Source organism: Varanus komodoensis, unplaced genomic scaffold, assembly GCF_004798865.1.
Source record: "Varanus komodoensis strain SLA01 unplaced genomic scaffold, ASM479886v1 scaffold6_2, whole genome shotgun sequence".
Classification (NCBI taxonomy): Eukaryota; Metazoa; Chordata; class Lepidosauria; order Squamata; family Varanidae; genus Varanus; species Varanus komodoensis.
Genome location: NW_025336346.1, coordinates 11,594,863 through 11,617,858, shown reverse-complemented (window position 1 = coordinate 11,617,858; position 22,996 = coordinate 11,594,863). Strand labels below are relative to the sequence as shown.

Below are 22,996 nucleotides of genomic sequence, written 5' to 3'. Positions count from 1 at the left end.
CAGGCTGCTTTTGTGTCTGCTATCTGATAGTGAGATGCTCGGGCTGCTTGTCTTGGGACGCCACTCTGCTGCTCGGCTTGGGATTGGTGTGTGTGGTTGCGCGCTTACTGCCGGTGGCGACGTGAGTTTCAGCACCTTTTTTTTTTTTTTTTTTTTTTTTTACAAAAACACTGGTTATCATAGTATTTAATCAGACAAGGGGAGACAGTTTGGTCACATTTGCACATCCCATGAATGGGATGGCCAAGAAGCCATTGTGGCTTAGTCATTCACAGAACAATTCACAAGACACTCAACAGAACTGGGGTCACCATGAATTGTTTTACTTCTCCTTTCCACTCACTCCACAAGCAAGTATCTGAGTGTCCCCTGTGGCTGAATCTATTTTGTCTCCTCCAGTCATGCCAATTGCAGTTTAAAAGAAATGCACCTATTCTTTTATCTCTTTGCTGGCCTTCAGTTGTGTGGTGTGGTGTGTGGTGTGGTTTGGTGGGACAGCATCTTTCACGGGCAGAAGTATGCACTGAACAACTTTCTGATATATGTTGCCTTGTCTGTATCAGCTGTCAAAGGTGGCAGCAAAGTGTGGTAGGTAACAGACTGACTAAGCAACTTGCATATAGGCTAATGTTCATGCAGTGGCTAAGCTGTTGTTTAGAATAACCAGTAAAGGGGGTAATGGAAAAGGAGGTACACCAAAGAAGGATTGACAAATATCCCCTTAGCAATGTAATCCTTTTGATTTGAGGTGTAGAACAGACAGATGACAGTGCCCTCACATTTTCAGCACTCTAGTATCTCAGCTTCTGCAGAAAATAGAAATTAAAAAAGAGGGAGAGAGAGAAGGTGGAGGAATGGGATCATATTGGCAGGGAGTGCCTCTAAGTGTCACTGATGCCCCATTTTCTTCATCCTGTTCTTCTTCTGCTAAGTGTTCTTTTTATTTTAGCTGTCTCTAAAATGTACATTTTGGTTTTTAACAGAGAAATGTGTGCACATTTCACAGCTGGGAAACAAATGAAGAGGAAATGTAACTCAGCTTTCCACTCCATCTAGTTCCCAGCCATGAAATCTTTGTGTATTTCAGCTCCAGTTATTTCCCAGCCATGAATTGTCTGTGTATTTCCCAGTGTGGACTAATGTGCCCATTTTTAAAACTTGGAAATATATGCAAATTTCATGGCTAAGATTGAAGTGGAGGGGAAATTTATCCTCCCCAACATTTTTCTTCCCAGCCATGAAATTTGTGTACATTTACCAGTCAAAAGCAACATGCACCTTTTCCAGAGAGTTTAAAGGAGAACAAACAAATACACCCTTAGAGATGGCAGAGCATGACAGAGCAAATGAGGAACCAGCCTGTAGCCCTATTCACCGTATACCATCCTCAGGTGGTGGTTGCGGTGGGAGTGTTGGTTGTTGTTTTTAAAGGACTGCCAGTATTTGCAGAGCAATGTAGCTCCCCTTGATAGTTCAGGCAGCCTGGTTCACCTTGCAAGTACTTTCAGGACTAGTATCAGGTCTTGTAGCTGCTTGTAGGGATTAGAACCACAGCAATCAGGTAAACCAGATAAAACCCATCGGAAGTGCAATGAAAGGCCATTCAATGCTGCCTAGCTTTATCTCAGTGACATGAGCTGTTGCACTAGCATTTTTGTGATCCTGGTCCTACTTCTAGTTCTGCAGTGTCTTTATCTGTGTACTGATTCTTGTCTGTACCTGACTCTTTCTTTTTTCCAGTCCTTCTATGTCTTGCCAGGTATCTGCTCTTTTGTGTTCGCCTCTAGTTCTACCATGCTGTTTTGGTATCTGACCTTTGCTTGCACTTGAAAGCATCTTCACCTCTGGACTTGCCATACCTTGCTAATATCTGACTCTTGTTTGTACCTGACTTTGTCTTTGCCTTTGCCTCTGGCCCTGTTGCTTCTTGACTACTCTTTTAGCCACCTCCATCACCCCTGGTACTGGAGCTCGAGTTGTAGATACCTGCCACTTACATCCTGGAACATAAGCCCCATACACTGTCACAATAGAAGTAACTCTGGCAGTAAACACTCAAAAAAAGAGCTATGAAAAGAGGTCTGTTAATATTTATTTATATATCTATATATTGCAATTTATATCCTGCCTTTTTCCTACAAAGGGCTCAAGGCAGCTTACATCATTCTCCTCCTCCATCTTATCCCCACAACAACCTGTGAGGTAGGTTGGGCTGAGAGTCTGTGACTGGCCCAAAATCACCCAGTTGGCTCCATGGCTGAGCGGGGACTAGAACCCAGATCGTCTGAGTCCCAGTCCCATGCTCTTAACCACTACACCACACTTAGTCAGCCCAACCTACCTCACAGGGTTGTTGTTGTGGGAATAAGATTGAGAGCAGAAGGAAGAGAAGGATCAAGGCAATTTGAGTTCCTTAAAAAAAAAGAAAAAGGTGGGATAAAAAATTAATATCAGTTATCTTGTAAGAACATTGAATTGCTGTAATGGGTATTTCTCTTGGTCACCAGAAGCAGAATTGATATTGTTATGTGAGTTGATGGCTCACATCTCTGTCCAGGGCTTATTTCTTAGAGAAAATGCAACTCAGATATGCTTGTTCAAAGAAGGCAAAGCACTTGACTCATTTTCTTCCTATCCTAGTAGAATTTGAAGTTCCGTTTTGGGAGCCCTTCTCCCTATGCCATGTCTGAAGTATCATAGTAAAAAGCTGTGATTTTCTTATATTGGATACATGTATGTTTAACAATGTTTGTCTGAATATGGATGGTGTACATATTTTTCATAATGCAACATGTACAGCATGTTGAAATACCTGTATTCGGTACTGCAGCTAAACTGTGGTGATCAAGAAGTAGCGCTTTTAAAATGAACCAAAGGGGTGTGGTGGGATATATGTACTATCTTTGGATCTCGATAGTGCTATAAAACACTTTTTTTACATTCACATTGCTAAAATACATTCTCCTTCGCTTATTCTTACTCATCTCTCTGCTTTAGGAATTTGTATCATTGTATATTGCTACATATTGACTTTGCAGTAAGGAAGGGTGTAGAATTTGCCTCCATAGATGCTGCTGTTGCCATGGAGATAAAAGGACCAATGGCCTTTTTCTAGTTTGGACTGTACTATGCTGTTCATAAAACGATGGTGAATAATTTGATATTTTTTAAAATGAAATTAAATAGCAAGAAGGAATGGAATTGGGATTTTATTTTAATACAATAGTCCAATTATAAGCAGATGATCTCTCATAAGACAAAAAATAGAAGTGCAGTTAAATGTGTTCTAGTGGTATATATTTTTTTTTAAATCCTCCTCAGAAAAACCTTTTGCTTGGCAAAATATAACCCCTTGGAGCCTTCGGTTCATCTGATGCAGCATTTGATGCTGGTTACATCACAGGTTCTCTTATCTGTAGTGTTCCTCTGTGACTGAGAGTGAATGAGCATGTGAAAGCTGCGACTGTGAATTTTGATTCTTGGAAGAGAGAGGTGCTCTGCCTTAGATTTCTATAAAGAGGAAGAGAATATTCTAAAAACAAATCAAGAATGGCTTGCAGAAGGTGTCACTTGTAAGTATTCCCTTTGTTATCAGTAGGAATCCATATTACTGAATCCATATTAGAAATAGAATCCATATTATTGAAGGTAGAAATAGGAATAGTGATTCATTCACAGTGCAGTAGTTTTCTCTTCATGAACCATTTAATGGGTGTTGCCTCTCACCACTTCACTGATATGCATTTTAGAATTGTGCAGTTGTAAGGCTTTGGAGCTATAAAAGTAGAAATAATTTGGTCTGGTAGATGGAAAGAGAGACTAGGGAAGTGATTTGCTCAACGCTGCTGTTTTAAAGATGGGTTTTTATTTTGTTAGCAAAAATCGACTGAGATTCTTTTGCTAACTATCCATTAATAAATTTATTCTAATATATTGAATAAACAGTTGTGTTAATGGCTTGTTTAGAAAATAGTTTTTGAGTCTTTTGGACAATATATCCTTGATGCTGTTTGTGATCCCAAAATAGATCATTTTCATGCAGTTTGTCAGCTTGTTTATATGCCTGGTAAGCTATCATTTACAATACTGCAGAAATTTAGTATTCTAAGTAAAGCGTGTGTTTTTGCTTTTAGTTGGTGAAAAGATATTAGCAGTGACATGGAACTGGTTTACATAAGGCAAAATTATTTGGAAGGACTTCAAATCTTTGAGTTTGTTTAATTGGTTACATTGTTGTGTGTCATTACTTTAAAGCAAAACTGGGATGAATGAACAATACTATATTTGATTAAATAGCTTGATTTGTTAATTCTATCATTTGTGTGACACATACAGTTTATACTTAAATTCATTGATTCTGCATACATATCAGCTAAATATATAAAAACCTTGGCTTTCACTGGTGCCATTATAAATATTAGAATGTGATTATTGCTCAAATCTACTGCTGTAACTTGCAAGTGTGTAGTTTTTGACTCTGATGCTTACACCATAAATAAACCTCTTGAAATTAGCTCCTTGCAGGAGAGCTGCTCTGCAGCGTGGACAAGGAGATAATTTGCCTTTATTGAAATGTGATATATCTAACTCAGTAGAAGTTACATTTAAATGTTAAGAAGCAAATATGAATTACATGTTAAGAAGCAAATTATTTCAAAGTTTAATACTGACAGATAGCGTATTACTCAGCTGGAAAGGAGGTCTTTGACCCTTGTGTGGGACCAAATCGGCCTTAATCCAAAAAGTTTGGTTTATGGACAAGCTTTTAAGCTGCAGCCAATTTCAGTTACGTTTAATGCAGTTGTTTTTGAGGCATTTGTGGTTTGTCGCCTTGAACTGTTTACTCCAGAGTCAAGGTTGTAAAGAGAGGATTCATTTTGATGATTGAAAGTAGAAGCTATTTCTTTAAATATGGTATTATATGGACAATGTCTAAAAATTTTGCCAGACTTGTGGAGTTTCAGATATTAATTTAGCATTAACATTATATGCGATGCAATCTAGTATGTTAATAATACCTTCTCAGATGAAAAGAAACTGTTCTACTACATTAGTTTGCAGGAGTTTCTGATTATTGTTGGGACTCAGCATGTACTAAAGAGACTTTACCTATGCATATTTTGAGATATGAATTATGGAAATCGTGTTCACTATAGAAAAATGTGTTGCAGTGGTTATTTTCATGAAAATGCCATCAGGGATTTCACCATTTAAATAAATATGTATATCTCCCCTCACAGGAATATCTGGCTTCTGACCCATATTACATTATGTGTCCATTCTGGTATATGAAGGTTTCCATCTGGATCTCTTTGATTTGTATACATTTAGAGTTTGATTTCTTGGATAATAATGTTGCTTCATTTTCAATTCTAGTTAAGAATACTTTTTTCTATTTGTAACTGTGCCAAGATCATTTGAGATCACTTACTATAAAATGCGAGTCTTTGACTTATTTCATTTCAATTTATATATTTTGCTTTGATTGAAAAGAATGTATTTTCAGTTATTTCTGATAATTTGTGTCAAAGGCTATTGGAGGAAAATCTTTGCCAGTTAAAAATACCAAGATACTTGCTGCTTCTGTCTATATCTCACAGAAGTTTAGTATTATACAAGTTCTGTATCTAATAGGTATGCTTAAATTAACAGCTGCAAAGACTGTGTTGATGTTTTAAATAATGCTTCTTCAGTATTGTCATGCTATAACCATGCTTAAATATATATGCATATACACATGCATGGACACATACATATCCATACACTTCTCCATTGGTAAATATTTCATGATGATAAGTGTATGGGAATCTTGTTTTCAGTGCCTGACAGTGAAAAATAATGAGTTCTGTGACTGAGCAAGATGGATTTTTCCACAGAGACTGCATGGAATATATGCTAGATAATCATACTTTGCTTTACCATAAATACTTTCCTTTCAACTATTTTTCCTGTTAAGGTCAAATCATTTCTATAAATTATTACCATTAAAAAGAAGACTGATGTTCCTTTACTATGTTTTTATAAATGCTAATAACTTTTGTAAAGGATAATGACAATTCTTAATATGGTATGTGTAGTTTCTAAAACTTGTCCTGCAGTAATTCTACTAATTTTAAACATTTTGTTTATGGTACCGTGCCTCTTTCATAGCTTTTTAAAGATATTTTGGGGGGAGCTGAGCATGGGTTTGTTGTTGTTTTTCGCTTTTTACTATAGCTTTCAAACACATCAGTTTAATTCAGAAAATTGTTTGGAACAAGGACTTTAAGAAACTATTAAGATTTCATATACAAATAGCTTCAAAGACTAACAATTTAATTAAATTTTTTCGTCAAGAACAGGATAGAGTATTTTCTGTTTCCTGCATATTATGCTGGCATCTCTTGCTGTGAAAGGATAAAAATAAACTAGTTACATTGAGGTAACAAAAGGGGAAGCTTTATATAGCCAATAACACATCATCATAATCATATTATTAAGTGTCATAGAAGTTTAGACACAGCATTAATAATGAAATATAATAGGAGAGTTGATACCTACCATTGGACTAACTTCTAATTGCAATTTTCTTGTATAAATGTAATACCTTCCTTTCATCTCAAACCAAAGAATCAGAAATTTGTTCGAGATTTTAACTTGGTTGCTTGAAGTGTTATTGCCTATTTAAAACTAGTAGTTAAAAATAACTTCTACAGGCATGTTTTATAAAGAAATTCTGTCAGTAGGGATCTTTTTAAGGCTGCGAACCTTGGAAAGACTAGTGACTGTTCTATGCCTGTAGATGACAAGCTGAACTAAAATGTAAATCCTGTTAATATACCATTAACAGTTTGGTATGTGTCTCTGGAGTGGGTTGCATGGTTTAAAAGCCTTTATTTTTCCGCAAACAAAAAACCAACACAAGTTCTTGCATTTAGGAAACTCCATTCAGCTAATACAAGGTTTTTTATGCAATCGTAAACTGAATTAAGACGACCATAAAGTATTGGTATATAGGAGCAGCACTAACTATGCGCAAAGTACTCATATTTTGTCAAAAGCAGATTGCACATTTTAAACCAAGCAAGTATATAACTGAACTGGCATGTTCTCATTGAGGAAGTAGAATGGTTTGACAAATAAACAAATATCAACCTCTTTTATGTTAATAGGTTTAACTTCCTTTACTTCCTTTAACCTAAGCATCTCATGCTATAGTAGACAGTCAAAGTAAGCCAACATTATTGAATATGAATCAAATCATGATATTGTATAATAGAATATTTATGTGTGACAGTAACATGACTAAGCGGAATCAATAGGTGATTTTCTGCTCTGTAGTCAAGGCAAAACAAGGAGATAAAATTTGTGTGGCACAAAATCTGCTGTGGATTCAAAATGGTGTCCACCCAGGGCAAAGCAGACTCTTGGTTAGAGAGTCCCATGTTTGCTCACAGTCTTCCATAATGACAAGTAAGGCTTTTAAAAAAATACATGGTTAAAGCTAATGAGAATATGAAACTATTTCAAAACCCTGAGTTGCAAGAAACTCAGTTATCTTTAAATATGATTAAGACTGACACAGATATAAGCCTTAGAGATTTTTCAGGCATGTGTGGGAAATCTAAGTGAGATAAATGAGAGCTCACTGGTTCCCTTAGCAGGAACACTCTTACCACTTAACTGGGGTTAAGGAAGCAAGGTTTGATACAACTGCATAGCTTCTGCTAAACCTGTGGTGTTGTAGCCCAAAGTCTTCTAGCAAGAGAAAAATATCTCAATAGGAAGAAAAGTCAGTGATTTATTACTGTTGAGATTCTTGTAAATACATGGGGTGCCCAACTGATTTCAGTGAATTATGTATGGATAACTATGGGCAAGAGTGTAGCCCTTTTTTCAATTATAGTAAATGTACCATGGATGAAACAACTAAATTCTTATCAATTTCTTCTGCAGAAATAGTTTTGTGCGTCTGGTAAATGTTTTCTGGAATAAGCCTGTTTTAATTCAGGCATCGGACTTGTTTTTATTTTCAGTACTGTGCCAATACATTAGCATTTGGTAAAGTACTTTTTTTTTCATAAACAGAACAGTTCTATAAAAAGGAGAGATTTTCTATCCTTCTTAAACTTATAAGAACATTATTTCCAGTACACACATGACATGAATAATATTGAGGTAGTGTTCTAGATCTCACCAGTTTCTCTCATATTTTGTTATGGAATGTCCCTAAACAGTGTAGTTCAGTGCGCGTCTGCTCAGAAACAAGGTTCCATTTCCTTTAGTTTGACTTTAAGGTTAAGTGGGTATAGGATTGCAACCTATATCTCTTAAAAATATACAGTGTGTGGACCTTCCCGTATAAGTAATATTGTAGCCGTGTAGGATCCAAGTGTAAAAACATGCAATACGTCCTTCAGCTTTCTAGAAAAGTCAAAGGATTTGGACTGGCATTTCAGTTTTCAGGGTAGTTTTTTTTTATATACATCTTAACATGAATAATTCAGACCTTTCAATCCAGTCATGCAGATGTGCATGAAAGAATGAACATGGACTGGGTTTGGAGTTAAAACTTTTTTTACAATTGAATTATCTTGGCTGAATACAAATGTCTTTCAAATGAGGGACACTGCTAAAGGCGCTTCGCTAGGCAAGATTGTATGTATGTATAGAATACATGGAGAGGTTAAATGCATATATGTATAGAATAAGAGTGCAAATCTATTGGTGTTTATACAGAAAAAATCATAAACTCCCATTATACCCTGACCTTTTTCTGTGTAAACACTTGTAGGATTGTGATTTATAGCTAGATTTAATTTGTACTGGTTCTTCTGCCTTCATTATAACAGAATAATCTTGCATCTGTATAGTTCTCAAAATGGTTCAGTGGTCTTTAGAGCTTCATGCTTAGGAAGTTTTATCTCTTCTATTTAGTAGTGTATAAATAGGTACCTTAATAATTTGGCATGTAGTATGGTAGAAATTATGATAGTTAAAAGATGGTGTCATAAATATACTCTTATTAATTAAATACTATTACAGTTGAGGGACTTCTTCAAAAAACAACATACAGACCACATTATGAGTGTGCCATATCGGTTTAGCTGCACTATTCTGCGTCAGTCTCCATTTTTCAGCTATCATCACTCCTCTTACAGCAGTTCATAGCATTTGAGTTGGATGGCATTCCTCACAAATTTCATAACTTTTGATTGGTAAATGTTTAACATTTTGTAAATGAAAAATGGAGCACTCCTATGAGTGAATGCATGGATGGATGGAGTAGAATTTGAATAAAAGTGCACCCAAGCGAAATAGATACTAATGACAAAAGCGGTGAGGCAAACCACAGACTGCAGGTAGCATGTGAATATGCACGTGTGTTTGTGTGTATATTTATATGTATTCAACATATTATCAATGTATATGTATTTCAATATATTATCAAAATAGTTTCCTGTTTAAGACTAGAGTTAACATTATTTCAAATTGGTTTAAGATCCAGAAAGCCAAGAATTTAGAAGTTTACAATGATGCCTTCATATATGTGCCCCATAATCTTAATTATGATGCACAAATTGCACTAGCTTACAACTTATTTATTTTGCTAATTACATTTTTATACTGCCAAAATCCTTGATGGAAGTTCTGTGCACCTTTGATCTTTCAGATGGGAAGGCTAGAATGCCAGGAAAACAGCAAAAATGGCTTGAATTGTGTTGGTCCTGTATGGTTTTAACAGCAGCTAAATATTATAGTACTGCTAAATAAATTCTCCTGTGAGATGACCCAACCTTATTTGTTGCTTGAAGAAAAGCACAGTTTATGACATCGCAGCTCATCATTACTGATCACAGAACATGTCTGTTCAGGCATCCATTGACACTTCCAATTTCCTGGTTTTGCAAGCGTAAGTCAGTATGAGATAACTTTAATTCTGATCTTAAATCAGCAGGGTTTTTATTACTGAATTTCCCTTTAAAAATGTTACATACAGTTCTGGAAGAAACAAAGTAGTCATTGAGTAGATGTGTACAAATGCATAGGTTTGTCACTGTATGTTCAGAATAGCTCACTTCTGAGTAAGCCTCAGAATTACAGTGTAAGTTTTCTCTTGCCTCCTCTTCATCAGTAAAAGTGATTCCCTCAGCCATCCAAATTCTCACTTTTACCTCAGCTGACAGTTCCTTCCTCTTTCCCCTACCTTCACTGTTAAAATGTTGACAGGAACCAAGGAATTCCAAACACTGCCATGTCCTGGCAGAATTCTAACTGTCGGGTGCAACTGAGAATGCCTGACCTAGCTCTGTGGGCAGCTGCTGCTGCCATAGGCTTTCATGCAGCAACCTCGATACTTCAAGCTGCTCATCATAAACTGGGATTTTTGTTTGGTTTGTTTTGGTCTTGTTTGGTTATGTTACAGGCACTAAACAACTGCTGCCTGCCGCCTTTAAAACTTGGGACAAGGTTGTATTCTGGTGCATGGTTAACTGCAATTCCTTGCACTCCAAAATGTTATGTAGATGCCTTTTTTTTACAGTCTGTCACTTCCATTCTTTGTTGTAAGCATATACATAGAGTGTGCATGTATATGTGTCTGTGCCTGAGGGAGGGAAAGAAGGAGACCAGTGTCAGGAATGAACGAGAAAAACAAAAACAAAAAGTAAATTCAGCCTATTATAAAAGCATTAAAAGGTATTTATTCCTACTCAGGCTTTAAGGTTCAAAATTCAATGAGGAATAAACAACTTTTGCACTTAAAATAACACATTGCAAGTTTATTCCTTTGCTTATTTCAGTGAAAATAGCTACTTTGTGACCAACAACTATCTTGTTTTGTTTTGTTTTGTTTTGTTTTACTTCCACATAAGAAAAATAAACCTGCAAAGTTTAAGTTTCAGGTTTTTCCAGGATAAGAATGTATAGTTAGTTCAGGGATGGAGAGGGAATGCAGGATGACTGGAAGGTGGGTGGCTTTCCCAGAGCATGCCTCTTGGTGTCAAGACACACATTACATTAGAAGTCTATGTTCGGAGCATCCAACATGAGCTTCATTTTACAGAACCTACTGTAGAACCACAGTGTAGAGGGAGCGGAAATATATTGCCCCACCCACCCTTGCTGTAGTCCCAAACCAGACATTCCAGTAAAATTTAGGTAAAGTAGTGGTAAAGGTTTCCTCATGGCATTAAAGTCCAGTCATGTCTGACTCTTGGGGGCAGTGCTCATGCCAGCGTTTGTCCACAGACAGTCTCCGTGGTCATGTGGCCAGCATGACTAAACATCAAAGTGCACGGAATGCTGTTACCTTCCCACCGAAGTGGTACCTTTTTATCTACTTGTATTTGCATGCTTCCAAACTGCAAGACTGGGAGGAAAAATTTAGGGAAAGCTAAATTGGGACTGTAGTACAGTAGGAAAGGATACTACAATTGGGTATGGTAGCAGAAGGTGCTTTCAATTTGTTAATACTTTGTTAATGCTTCATTAAGATAGAGCAGGCCAGTTCACACAGCAAAACAATCCACTGAAGTCTGGAACAAGGTCTGGTGTAGGGTTATGAGGTGCTTGCTTAACTTTCGTATAACCCATGATCGTTGGGTGATGTGACAATCCCTAGTCAGGAGCTGAACAGGCAAAGTGCCAGCTGAACTCTTTTGTGATTGAATGATGTAAGCTATTTTGATTTCTTTAAAGGCAGGATACAAATATAATAAATAAAATATTAATAAACAACTAAGAATAGATTATATGATGATACACAGAAAACAAGCTTTGTAGTTTATATTTTAGAGTCTGGGAAAAATAGGCTTGTTGTACTAAGTTATTTGTATGATGAAATACAGGTCTAGCAGATTTTTTGGATTACTATTTACTGATGTTTGAAATATAAAAGGCAGTATTGATAATGTGATAGCCATGGTTAGTGACACTATAAATATGAAATTCTTTTGCTGATGGCTCCTTTGCACATGGTGACCTATTTTATATGCAACAAAAACTCACTGTGGCTATATTCCTCGATAGGGCGTTTTGTTGCAGTGCGGGCCGCCTGTTTGAATATTCAAGCCATTGTGGGGGCATTCTATAACTTTTTGTTACTTTTGTACCCAACAAGTGTGGGTTGTTGGGTGGTTGACAAGCCACCCAAAACCCAGGTCCGTTTTAGGACTTCTTACTGCATGCAGATGAGATCAGTGAACCAGCAAATTCTGAATCAAGCTTTCAGATTTCAGATTCAGCATACTTCATTCTGTTACTTGTCATGGAACTTTGAGATTTTATTTATTTATTTAACTACTGCACAACAGAGTTTGCTGTGCAAGTCACAACATCACATTAAAAAGCCAATATATAATACAACATTAAAATATTAATATATCATAAAAGTGAACAATACAAAATTTAAAAACAAATTAAAAGGGACAGGCTTATAAATTGAGAAAATCCCTATCTAACAACTACTAGGCCCCAGTCACTAATTAAATGCCCTGCAGTAGAGGACAGTCCTTACCTGGAGCTAAAAGTTGGTGTCAGGTAGGCCTCAGTTTATTCCTTAACTGGGGCACCACCTCTGAAAAGGCCCTTCTTTTTGCACCAGGCCACTATGTTCTCCCTTGGAAGTGGCAATCAGAGGAAGGCCCTAGAATTTGATCATAGTATCCAGGTAGATGAAGGCCAGGAGAGGTGTTCCATCAGGTATTGTGGTCCCAAGCTGTGTAGGGTTTTATAGGCCAAAACCAGCACCTTGAATTGGGATCAGAAGCATATAAGCAGCCAGTGCAAGTAGGCCAGAATTGGTGTTATGTGATCAGACCATATAATCCCTGTTATTAGTCTGGCTGCCCCATTTGTACAAGCTGCAGCTTCCAAACAGTCTTTAAGGGCAGTCTCACATAGAGTACATTTAAAAGCTGTTTGAAAAGCAAAAAAGAAAATAATTTCATGATGCTTGAACTGAAATTAAAAATAAATACTTGACTGAAATGAAAAATAAATACCTCATGGTCTACCTTCAAAGTTTTCCATTTTTAACAAACACCATGAAGGAATTTGGAAAAAAAAATGATTTTTTTTTTTGTGACAAAGTATTTTAGTTTGCTATCATTACCAAGGCAAGAACCCAGTCCTTACACACTAATAACTGTTGACTGTTAAGAATATGACAGCTGCCCAGAGAGTCATCCTGGCTAACAAACAGGGTACAATTTAATAAGCAAACAAATAGAAAGCTTATAAAGTCTGGGTATTTGAATCAATATTTATAAGATACTGAACTGTATTACTCTTTGAAATCACAGATGTTATTAGGAATATTGATATTCATAGAACGCACCCTTACCTGACATTCTGTGAACTCCCTTTTCTCTTCAGCTTCCATTGTCACAATCCATCTCCCTCTGTGCTACTCCTCCTTGGGAGCATTTGGGGGGATTCTTGGGGAGCACCTTCCTGGCAGGTTCCTGCCAGGAAGACTTGGCAGGAAAGTCAGTTTCCGCAGACAGATACCTGGCCCAGCTTTCTCTGTTTTACCTTCCCCTCATAGGATATTACATGTATGTCATCACCCATATTACAATACCTGTGAGAGCTCCATATTTCCTATTAGATTTTATGTGCAGGATGACTCATGGCTCCTGCTATCCATATCTGCATAGTTTTAAATGTGGCCACCTGTTGTCAGTTTGATGGAGGTAGAATATTCTCACCTTGCTGTGATGTTGCTCATCTGACTTTTGGCAGCAAGAACAGGAGCAACATGACCTTCATTTAAAAGATTAATTCTTCTCCCTCTTTCTAGAAACAGCATGATATATTTCTTCTTAACTCCTCTTTTTGATCTACTAAGAGGTAACCTCCTAGAAATCTCTTTAATCACCTGAAACTAAAAATACATTGTTCTTTTGAAGCTCCCAGGTGAACAAAATAAATGAAAAAGGTGGAGTGGAGTATTTTTATATATAAATTATTTTAATCTTGTCATGAATAATCCCAAATTTTATTTTGTAGAATGGGTCACGGTCAGTACAATTTTTTTTATCAGATTACAGGTTAGCTTTTCATAATTGCTGTCAAATATCCATTCAGGAAATTTGATTTTGTGGTTTCTTCACACAATATGTTTGTATTTTAACATTTTCACATGTTTTTCTGTTGCTCAATGAACTTGTGTTGCTATGATGGATGCATTGCAATTGTTTTTCTTTGTTTTACTTCACTGATTTAATTTTATAGTGAAATGATGGTTTAAGATAGTTCCTGAGAGGTATTCATATTTTAAACTCTTATAAAAGCAAAATAGATTACTACCTAATTGCATAGGTAGAGCTTAGTTTATTTTAAGAAACTAAGCCAGAAGCATATATATGTATATGTATGTATTCCAGTATCTAATTATTTTCCTGTCATCTGAAGGTCCAGTGCAATATGGAGTAGTTTAAAAACATACAGCTAGACTGGTGCAGAGTAATACACAGATTTTATTTCACATTCATCCAACCAATCCTTATCATTTCTCTTTACTACCACTAGTCCATATAATACAGCAAAGACATCTGATTAAAACTTGATGCAAACAGGTTTTTTTCCCTCACAACATTTTGACTTTTCATTATGACTACTCATCATACTAATTTCTGATGTATGCATAAACTGTGTGAAAACCATTCCCATTCATTTTCCAGGAATTGGAATTTATTTTTACTTTTTAGAAAGTACAAAGGAATTGAAACATTTGAGATATAATAATTAGCACCTACCTTTCCATTAGAAAGCCCCTTACTAGACACTCATTGTGTTGACTTTGTTTTTCCTTGTGTCGTAGGTCTATTAATACTCTGCACCAGTTTTGCTGTCCAGCTCCATTGTACCATACCCAGCTAACTGTCCCTGCCACACACTCAGAGTACAGGTAAGAGTAGTTATGGTCCACGCACTTGTTCCTTTTCATAGAGAGGTCTGATCATTTAATTTATATTTACTTTTGGTAGCTCTATATGATTTAAAAATTGTGATAAAATATAAAACACTAGATTAGTTCTGTTTTATTTTTAAACATAAATACTTTAAAAGCACCCAAAAAGAATTACAAATAAATTAATACAGATCTCTATAGATTTTCCACAGAAAATTAGGACATTGTATCTGTTTTTCCCAGTTTTCTGGCTCACTAAATAAACAGAATGCCATTTAAGTAAATAATGTACATTAGTGGGAAGGCTTCCAGGAAAGAGGACAGTCCATAAAAGCACTTGAGAAGAGCCTGTTCCATGGGAATGGTGGCAACAGAGAAACAGCCTTGGAGCAAATGAACAGAAAGATACAGGCAGCAGCGGGCACTCTCTGCCATGTTTATTTTTTCCTGAGTCCTCTCTGCTCCCAGGACCCCAAGGCAGCTTACATGATTTTCTTCGAACACCTCCATTTTTATCCTCACAACAACCCTGTGAAGTAGCCTAGGCCAAGAATCAGGAACTTGCCCAAGTTTACCCAAGAAGTTTCATGGCAGAATGGAGGTTGAAAGCTGGTTTCCCCAGGATGCCAGCTCTTTAGTGAAACATTTTTTTTTCCTATTGGGGATTAGTGAAAAGCTGATCGTGCTTGTATTATTCCAGTCAGGAATGGTCCTGGGCACCTCCTTCAGCAGGAGCAGTAAATACATCTTGTTATTTTCCTCCTGAAGTTGCCGAGACCAAGAGTCACAGTTGCCACTAGGGAGAAAGTGCCTGCTGGGAACTGGAAGCATCCACACTGAACCCCTCTGTCTTTCCTTTTGCCCTTCCAGAGGTATGATTGTTGAAACTGCGGCATGAGAACACAATTGGCTGCAACATCAGAAAAATGTAACCTTGCAAACAAGACTTAGTTCACTCTGATGCTGCTCATGAGTCTTAAGGAGGATGTTCATGTGTAGGAGTACCCTGTTCTTGAACCCTCGCAATATCATAGGTACAATTCATATACAAGCACACCTGTGCAGACATGAAGTCCAGCCACTTGAGACAAAGGTTTAGTCCAAAGACATATGAATGAAAATTAATCATGCATGCCGTTCTGTGGCCTACATGCCCAGGCAGTCTTCTCTTGCAAACCAAGCCTTAATGACTGGGAAGATTGTAGCTCCTTCATTACTGTGCTTTACAGTGGGACAGGAGTTGCATGCACCAGGCAATGGGCATCTTTTGCCAACATCTTACACATTCAAATTATAAATTTATGTCTCCAAAGAAAAAACAGCGGTCTTGTGAAGACAATTGTGCAAGCGATTGAAATTCCCGCGCCCCCCCCCCCCCCCCGTTCTGGGTTTCAGCTGAACTTTCTTGCACAGCATTTTTCTGCTACATTAGAAAAAAAGCCCTTCCGTGAGTGGAGCAGGCTTCTTTCTGTTGGCTGAAGAGCACCTTTAAGCCTATGCCGAAATAATTGTTTCTGCTGGAACAGAAAATTAGGGCTGGACTGTTTTCATCCTGTTTTGGCCCATGTGCCTGAAATGGAGCACATTCTCAGCATGGCACCGTTAACAAAGCATTGCAAATTATTCTAAGAGAAGAGAAGAAGGTACTTAACTTTTTTTGGTAGTTTAAAAAATGCTATTTATGGTGATAGTGCTTTCTTTTCTTTGAAATATAAATTGGTAAAAAGCTCTAGTTGCCATGACTGCCGCCGTGGTTACTCCCCAACAATGACACTTAAATCAATTGCTGGTTTATTTCAGGAACAAGGTTTGTATACCTTTACCTTGTTTCAGTATAATTACTAATTATTTTCTCCTGGCCCAAAGACTACTGAAATGGCCCCTTCTAAATTCAACCTGTACATAAGTTTGAAAAACTGGAGGAGGTATTTTGGCTTATCCAAATTGCCCTAGAAGATCAGTGAGCAATACATTGGATCCTCTGAGTCCTCTGGATCCACAAGATCATGCCCTGAAACTCAGCGGAGAGGACAAAGCACCATTGACTCCTGCTCCAGAAGGGATCACTGGAGCAGGAGAGTAGATCTGACCCACCTTCCAGCGGGAAATCAGCTAGACAGAGCTGTGGAAAGAAGCTGTGCCATCTTCGCACATGCCTGAGGGAACCCCCTTGCATAAGTGAGTGCAGTGTTGGGCAGCTCTGTGGAAGAGAGCAGAGCTGCTCAATTGATTCTCCTCCTGCTTCCTCCTCTCATGCCAAAGGAAGCTCCTCATGTTGAGTGAGTGGGAGAAGCAAAAATCACTGTGGTGGGAGTGTCTGGTTGGCAGCAGTGCCTCTCGGCTGATTTTCTGCTCTGCTGACTCCTCCTTTCTTGCTTCTGCTCCTCAGAGATGTCTCCCCAAGATGACACCAGCCGAGCACCTTTATGGCAAGTGGCCGCATCAAAGGGAAAGGTTGTGCTTGCACTCCTTTCTCACTGCTGCTGGTCTGAGAAGCATCCAGCACCCACCCAAGTCCCTTTATGGCAAGTGGGAGTGAGAATGGGGGGTGGCAATGATGGAGGTACACAGTCCCCGACCACATGCTGCGGCCCCACTCATGCGGGAGAGGTAGTGGTGAAATCTACTGGCCATGTGGCTCTGTGGTTCTGTGCTTGGTACCACAGCAAGTTGTGTTTTCTGTGTTCTGAGGACACCGCAAATCATTGTGGCACCAAGAAAACCATAGAGCAGATTGTTGTTTCTGTTTGTGGTTTCTAAAAAGCAAATGTGCTGCTCTGAAATACCGCAACGGAGTTTGGACAACATGACAGACCAACTTACGCAAAAAAAGAAATTGGGATGCTTGTTGTTTTGTGCGAACCTGCCCTAAAGCTTTGCCTTTCTTTTTATCTGCTTCCACAAAATTTGCATAAAATCATTTTTAATCCATTGGAGCGGGAGTGGGAGTTTAACTCACATGGTCCCTTGCTACAGCCTGTGCTGGCCGGGGCTGATGGGAGTAGTAATCCTCTAGGTATTTTGACCCTCAGGTTGCTCACTGCTGCCCTCATTTTTTTTCCTTACTCCAAATAGGCATTTTGTACCGTATAGAAACGTTAGAACTGTCCCATGTATTAAGCAATAATCTGATATCCTTTATAATGTGTAATCTATTTGAATTGTGTATTTCCTTACAAATACTCATTTTCTCTATTAGGCTAGTCTTTCCCCTTTCCTTCTGTACAGAACTCACAAGACTTGGTCTTTGCAGCACACTGAGTTCTGTGAGCTAAACATGAGCTCAGTCTTAGGCATATTTAGACATATTTAGTCTTAAAATGCTATGAATTTTCCAGCTAAGGAGTTGTAGGACATTTTTTAAAATGTAAACAGGCATCATGTCCTTATTTACTTCACACTGAGACAGTTATAATTCTGCATTTCCTCATGATCAGTTGAAGAAAGGATATTTACATGATATAAAATATTTATTTAGGAATATGAAAATTGCATATAAACTCTGATTTCCTTTCTTTAATCCATAAAAGCAAATTATATTAGATAGTGATAATTTGCCAGCTCATGAATACCATTTCTGCCAAATAGTACAGTACAGTGCTGAAAGGTATTTGTATTCACATGGTCTTTGTAAAGAAATGAATCAGCAATGAATCCTAAATCTGTAAATACATATGCATAGTGTATTGTTTCATAAGATGTGTGTTTGCCACATCAGTCATGTCTTACATATATGTTCTCCATCTTCCTAACATTTTCCTCTCTTTCTTCTCCTTATTGGCTTTCTTCTGCTATGAAAATAAGCTATTTGAAACAGTGAATGTGTTTCCCACTTGTAACTGGGAGAATAACTTAGCATGTTTTCTGAATCTTCCTTTTGGTTGAGGGGGTGGGTTGCTCTGTATGCTACCAGAGCTACCCATGTGGTTTCTTAAACGATACGCTAAGCCACAGTCAAGCCAAAAGGCTATCTTGGTCCTTGGCAAAAGCAGCAAAAAAGTGTCGCCACTCTGGCCAAGGGATTGTAGCTGAGGACAGATGGCAAAGTGCCTAGCCGCCATTTGCATGATTGTCATTGGCTTTCCCCCACCCACCTGCCAAAGGCTTTGGCATAGAAATGGCTGTGTGGCAGACCCCTGCTCATCCCCACTGAGGGCAGGGGGTCTGCAGGCAAGGGCAATGCATTTAGCTAGGCCTTCTCCAGGGAAAGCACAGCCAAACAAGTCCTGCTTAGTCCCTGCTTGCAGATGTGATGCAAGATCTTCACAGCTTCAGGCAGGGGAAGCCAAGCTGAATGTGCTCCATCCTCCCTCCACTGCAGCTTCTCGACTCCACACTACAACTAGCGTCAGAAGAGCAGGATTGCACAAAAGTGCTTTTTGTGGCCAGAATCCCTCCATAGTCTCAACATTATTATTGAGAACCATTTGCTGCTAGTTAAACGCCTTGACCAGCTTTTAGGTATCAGTATTCCAGTTGGAACAATAAAGCTATAAATCCTTGCATTAACTGTTGACTGAAAAATATAATAAAACTCTTGAATGCATGTTTAATTCTAATGTTAGAATGTTGGATTAATTCAGAAAATAATCCAAAGGGTTGTCCTTGCAGAAATGAAACATGAACATAAGCAAGAAATCATAGCAGTGCACTAGTTTGGAGTTGTATCTAAATGTTAGTCCTACTTAGAGTAGTGACATTGAAATTAATGTGGTTTAAAGTAGATTATGATTTGATGCAACCCAATTTGGAACATTGTGTGATGTTGCTTAGCTAACTGATAGCTGTTTTATTCATTGCAACAACTTTTTTTCCTAGCAGTTTTAATAATTAATTATTTGTTAGCCTAGTTACTATATACTAATCTGGTTACATTGCTTTCCTTGCTTATTTCTACTTTTTCTAGCCACATTGAACAAAACAAAAATAAATAAAACTAATGTTTTAGGACAGGTAAAAAGCATATTGCTTGCAATCCTAAGCATGGTTGGACTGGGTGTAGGGTTAACCTACAACTCCTGGCAGTTCCTGGCCAGCAAGCTGTGACTCTTCTCAGATTTAAGCTGTAAAAAACATCACTCGGGTTCTCAATTTGGAGCTTCATAGTTGCTAAAACTATTAACTGTTTGATCCCCTTAGCTTGCTTTATGAATTTTGAGAGTTTTACTAAACTTGTCTGGATGAGTTAAGAAAGATCGAGATCTCTATTTAAACATACAAATGGAGGGCATTCACTGACACTGTAAGACGTACATCATTTAATCTTGTTTTGTTTGACGAAGTCTTCTATTTTGTACATGTCAATTTTATTTAAGCCTGCTACACATGGGATGACTTGATAGCTCCCATCATGATCATGTTCACCATCCACCATTGACTTTTCTTTTTAATTTCATGGGTGCATCTGAATTCTTATGCCCATTTCTTAACACATGTTATCTAAAACTGTGTTCTAAGCATCTTGAAACTGGAGACTTTTTCTCTTCTTTCCCTCCCAGTGTTGCCTGTGAAAGCAAAAAGATATTGCAAAGGATGTTATAGTACCAAAGAAATCCCTTCATTTCCTTGCAATACCTACCTGCTTATTCAACACCTCTATGAGGTAAAACCATTATTCTGAGAATATTTGTTTTTTTTGGAATTAATGGCAGTATTTTTGTTTGTTTTGTTTTACTAACTCATACTAGGTAACACTTTTAATGGTGTTTTGCTTCTGAAGCAGCAGAAGGAATGATAATGTTCAACCATATTGCTTATCCTGTTGGCAAGCAATGTTGATATTCAACACTTCTATTCACTTCTAAATAGAAATAACCAGACTTCTGAATAGATGTGGCTGAGATGTGTGTGATGATGGTATCTGTGGCAGGGATACTGGCTCTGAATATGCAGCCATATTTAGTGTTGAAACAGACTCTGTTCTGTTACAACACTCGATATAAGCATGCAAGTGTGTTTTAGACAAGTTTCACATAGCACAGAATATGGATATGAGGGGGCAATGTTTTAAGTTTGTGTAACACTTTTTATCAAAGGCTGTTTTCATGGTTGTACGGACTACCCTTTCCTACTTTCCCAACCCTGCATATTTTTATTCTCATTGCTTCTTTCTTACAATAGATATACTCTCATGAAGAGTCAGCTTTTCTGTGATATGTTTGCAGAATGGAAAGATCAGCGGCAAGAATAGAACTTTGATAGGTTCCTAGTTATAAACATTTTCTAATGTAATTACTAGAAGGCAGAAACTTGTTTAGTATTGGATAAGCAAAGATGGACTAAACTCTAAATTTCCACCCTATGAGTTACTTCAAAAATGCAAGGATTTTAGTTATTTATGTATCCCCATGACTAACTCATAGAAGCATATTGTGTGCTGAACTTGCGCAATAAAGAACTACATTCAAACAGTTTTTTAGTGGTCCAAAAAGTCATAGACTAGGAAGCTGCTTGACTAGATTTGAGGTACCTATCTGGGCTTTGGTCTTGTGTTTTTGTCAAATGGGAAAAAACTGAAAAGCCCCATGCCTTGTGCTGTACAGCAAACCACTTGTAATAATGAGTTAATTTCAGAAGTAATTTCAAAAATAGCAATGGGAGGGATGGAGAGAGCAGGCTGTTCCACTTAAAAATGAAAACTGCATGGCACACACAGAGTACTCTCTCTTTATTGTGGCTGTGTATTGCAATGAAAGTCAGAACAAAATATCATTATCATTGAATAAGATTTGGTAAGACATTCATTCTTAGGAGGACATCTTGCATAGTGACTTCTATTACAATATTCACAATGTAGAGCAAAATTGTCAACTGCTGTATTTATGATCTAGGGAAAAACAAATTAATTTGTCCACTTGCATTCTGTAAGAAATAGCTGACAGATACCATGAGGGGTTGGCATTATCTTTAGCTATTTGTATTTTCATTTCTTTATCATCTTCCCTCCCATCCTCCTTCTTTAGCCTGCTATTTAATTAAAGGAAATGGGCACTGGTGGTGATACTGATAAAGAAGTGACTACATGCAAGTTCCCTGTTAACTCGGAATCCCTTCTTCCCACCATAGAGTACCATATAGTTTTACAGATGTAGGTATTCCGCAATGGTTGTTTCATTGGGGTGTTTGAGTTCTGATTTGTAGCATTATTCATGATGCTGGCAATTCAGGAGACCTTCTGAAGAAGAGGTCTTATCTCTATTTGTTGAAGGAGTAAAGCCAAATCTGTAATAGCTCTTTTTTTAATTAAACCTACTCCTGTATATGAAAAGGCCTACTTTAAATTTCCCTTTAAAACTTATTTTGGAAAATTTGACAAGCCTTTGTTTAATAAGTAAAATATGTTCTCAGTGAGGGAGGGAATTGTCCACATTTAAAATTTCATAAATTATTATGAAATGTTGCTAAAATCTCCCTTTTGCTTCTCTGTCTCTGAAGGGTTGTAACCTGAATCTACAAACATATTGCTTATAAATGGGCTGTATTTTAAAAAAATGTTTATACTCATAACAATGTCCATGTATGATTCTGTTCCTCTATCTCTTTTTTTCCCCTCCTTGGCAGGGAAGATAATGTTCTACACCAGTTCTGTTGTCCACCTTCTGGGTCTAGTAGTCCATCTTCAAGATAACAGAGAAGGTCTGAGTCGCTATTCTGTGCAGTCAGAGTACCACATCTTGCTCTTCTTTCTCTGGCTGGTGTGTATGAAGCTGACAGTAACTTGCATGGATACACTAATGGTTCTGAGTTCAATATACTCAGAAGGGTTTATGGCTGCCTGGTTACTTCCATTCTGCTTTTTCTTCTATATGTTTTCACAAAAACTTGTCCCCTTCCCTCCATTTTTTTCTTATGTGATTTGGAATTATGCATATGGGATGTAAACTAATATGTAAAACTCACATATTTTGAACTAAAATAAAAGCCATATACCTGTGTTCTGTATAGTTTTTATTTTTACTTTATTTTTTGCTTACAGTTTTAAAGACTATCAGCCCATATACCCATATCCTAAGTTCCATGAGCAAGTTTTCACATAAATGTCATTTTCATTCTCTCTCTCTCTCTCTCTCTCTCTCTCTTCCTCCTTTCCAACATTTCATT

The 22,996-nt window shown here is 37.5% G+C and overlaps 1 protein-coding gene across 2 annotated transcripts in view; it reads left to right on the top strand.

The window, feature by feature from the left end:
* The window catches only part of LOC123034053 (IQ motif and SEC7 domain-containing protein 3-like), a 159,106-nt gene extending 136,333 nt beyond the window's left edge, over positions 1–22,773 (top strand). The window contains exons 3-4 of one of the 2 annotated variants that reach the window (XM_044451111.1): positions 14,807–14,893; positions 22,457–22,773. In XM_044451111.1, coding sequence (XP_044307046.1) covers positions 14,807–14,893; positions 22,457–22,523 — 154 coding nt within the window. In that variant the 3' untranslated portion in view covers positions 22,524–22,773. Of the gene's footprint in view, positions 1–14,806; positions 14,894–20,394; positions 20,480–22,456 lie in introns of those variants that run through there. The other variant, XM_044451112.1, reaches the window with a different exon arrangement.
* Positions 22,774–22,996: the final 223 nt, after the last annotated feature.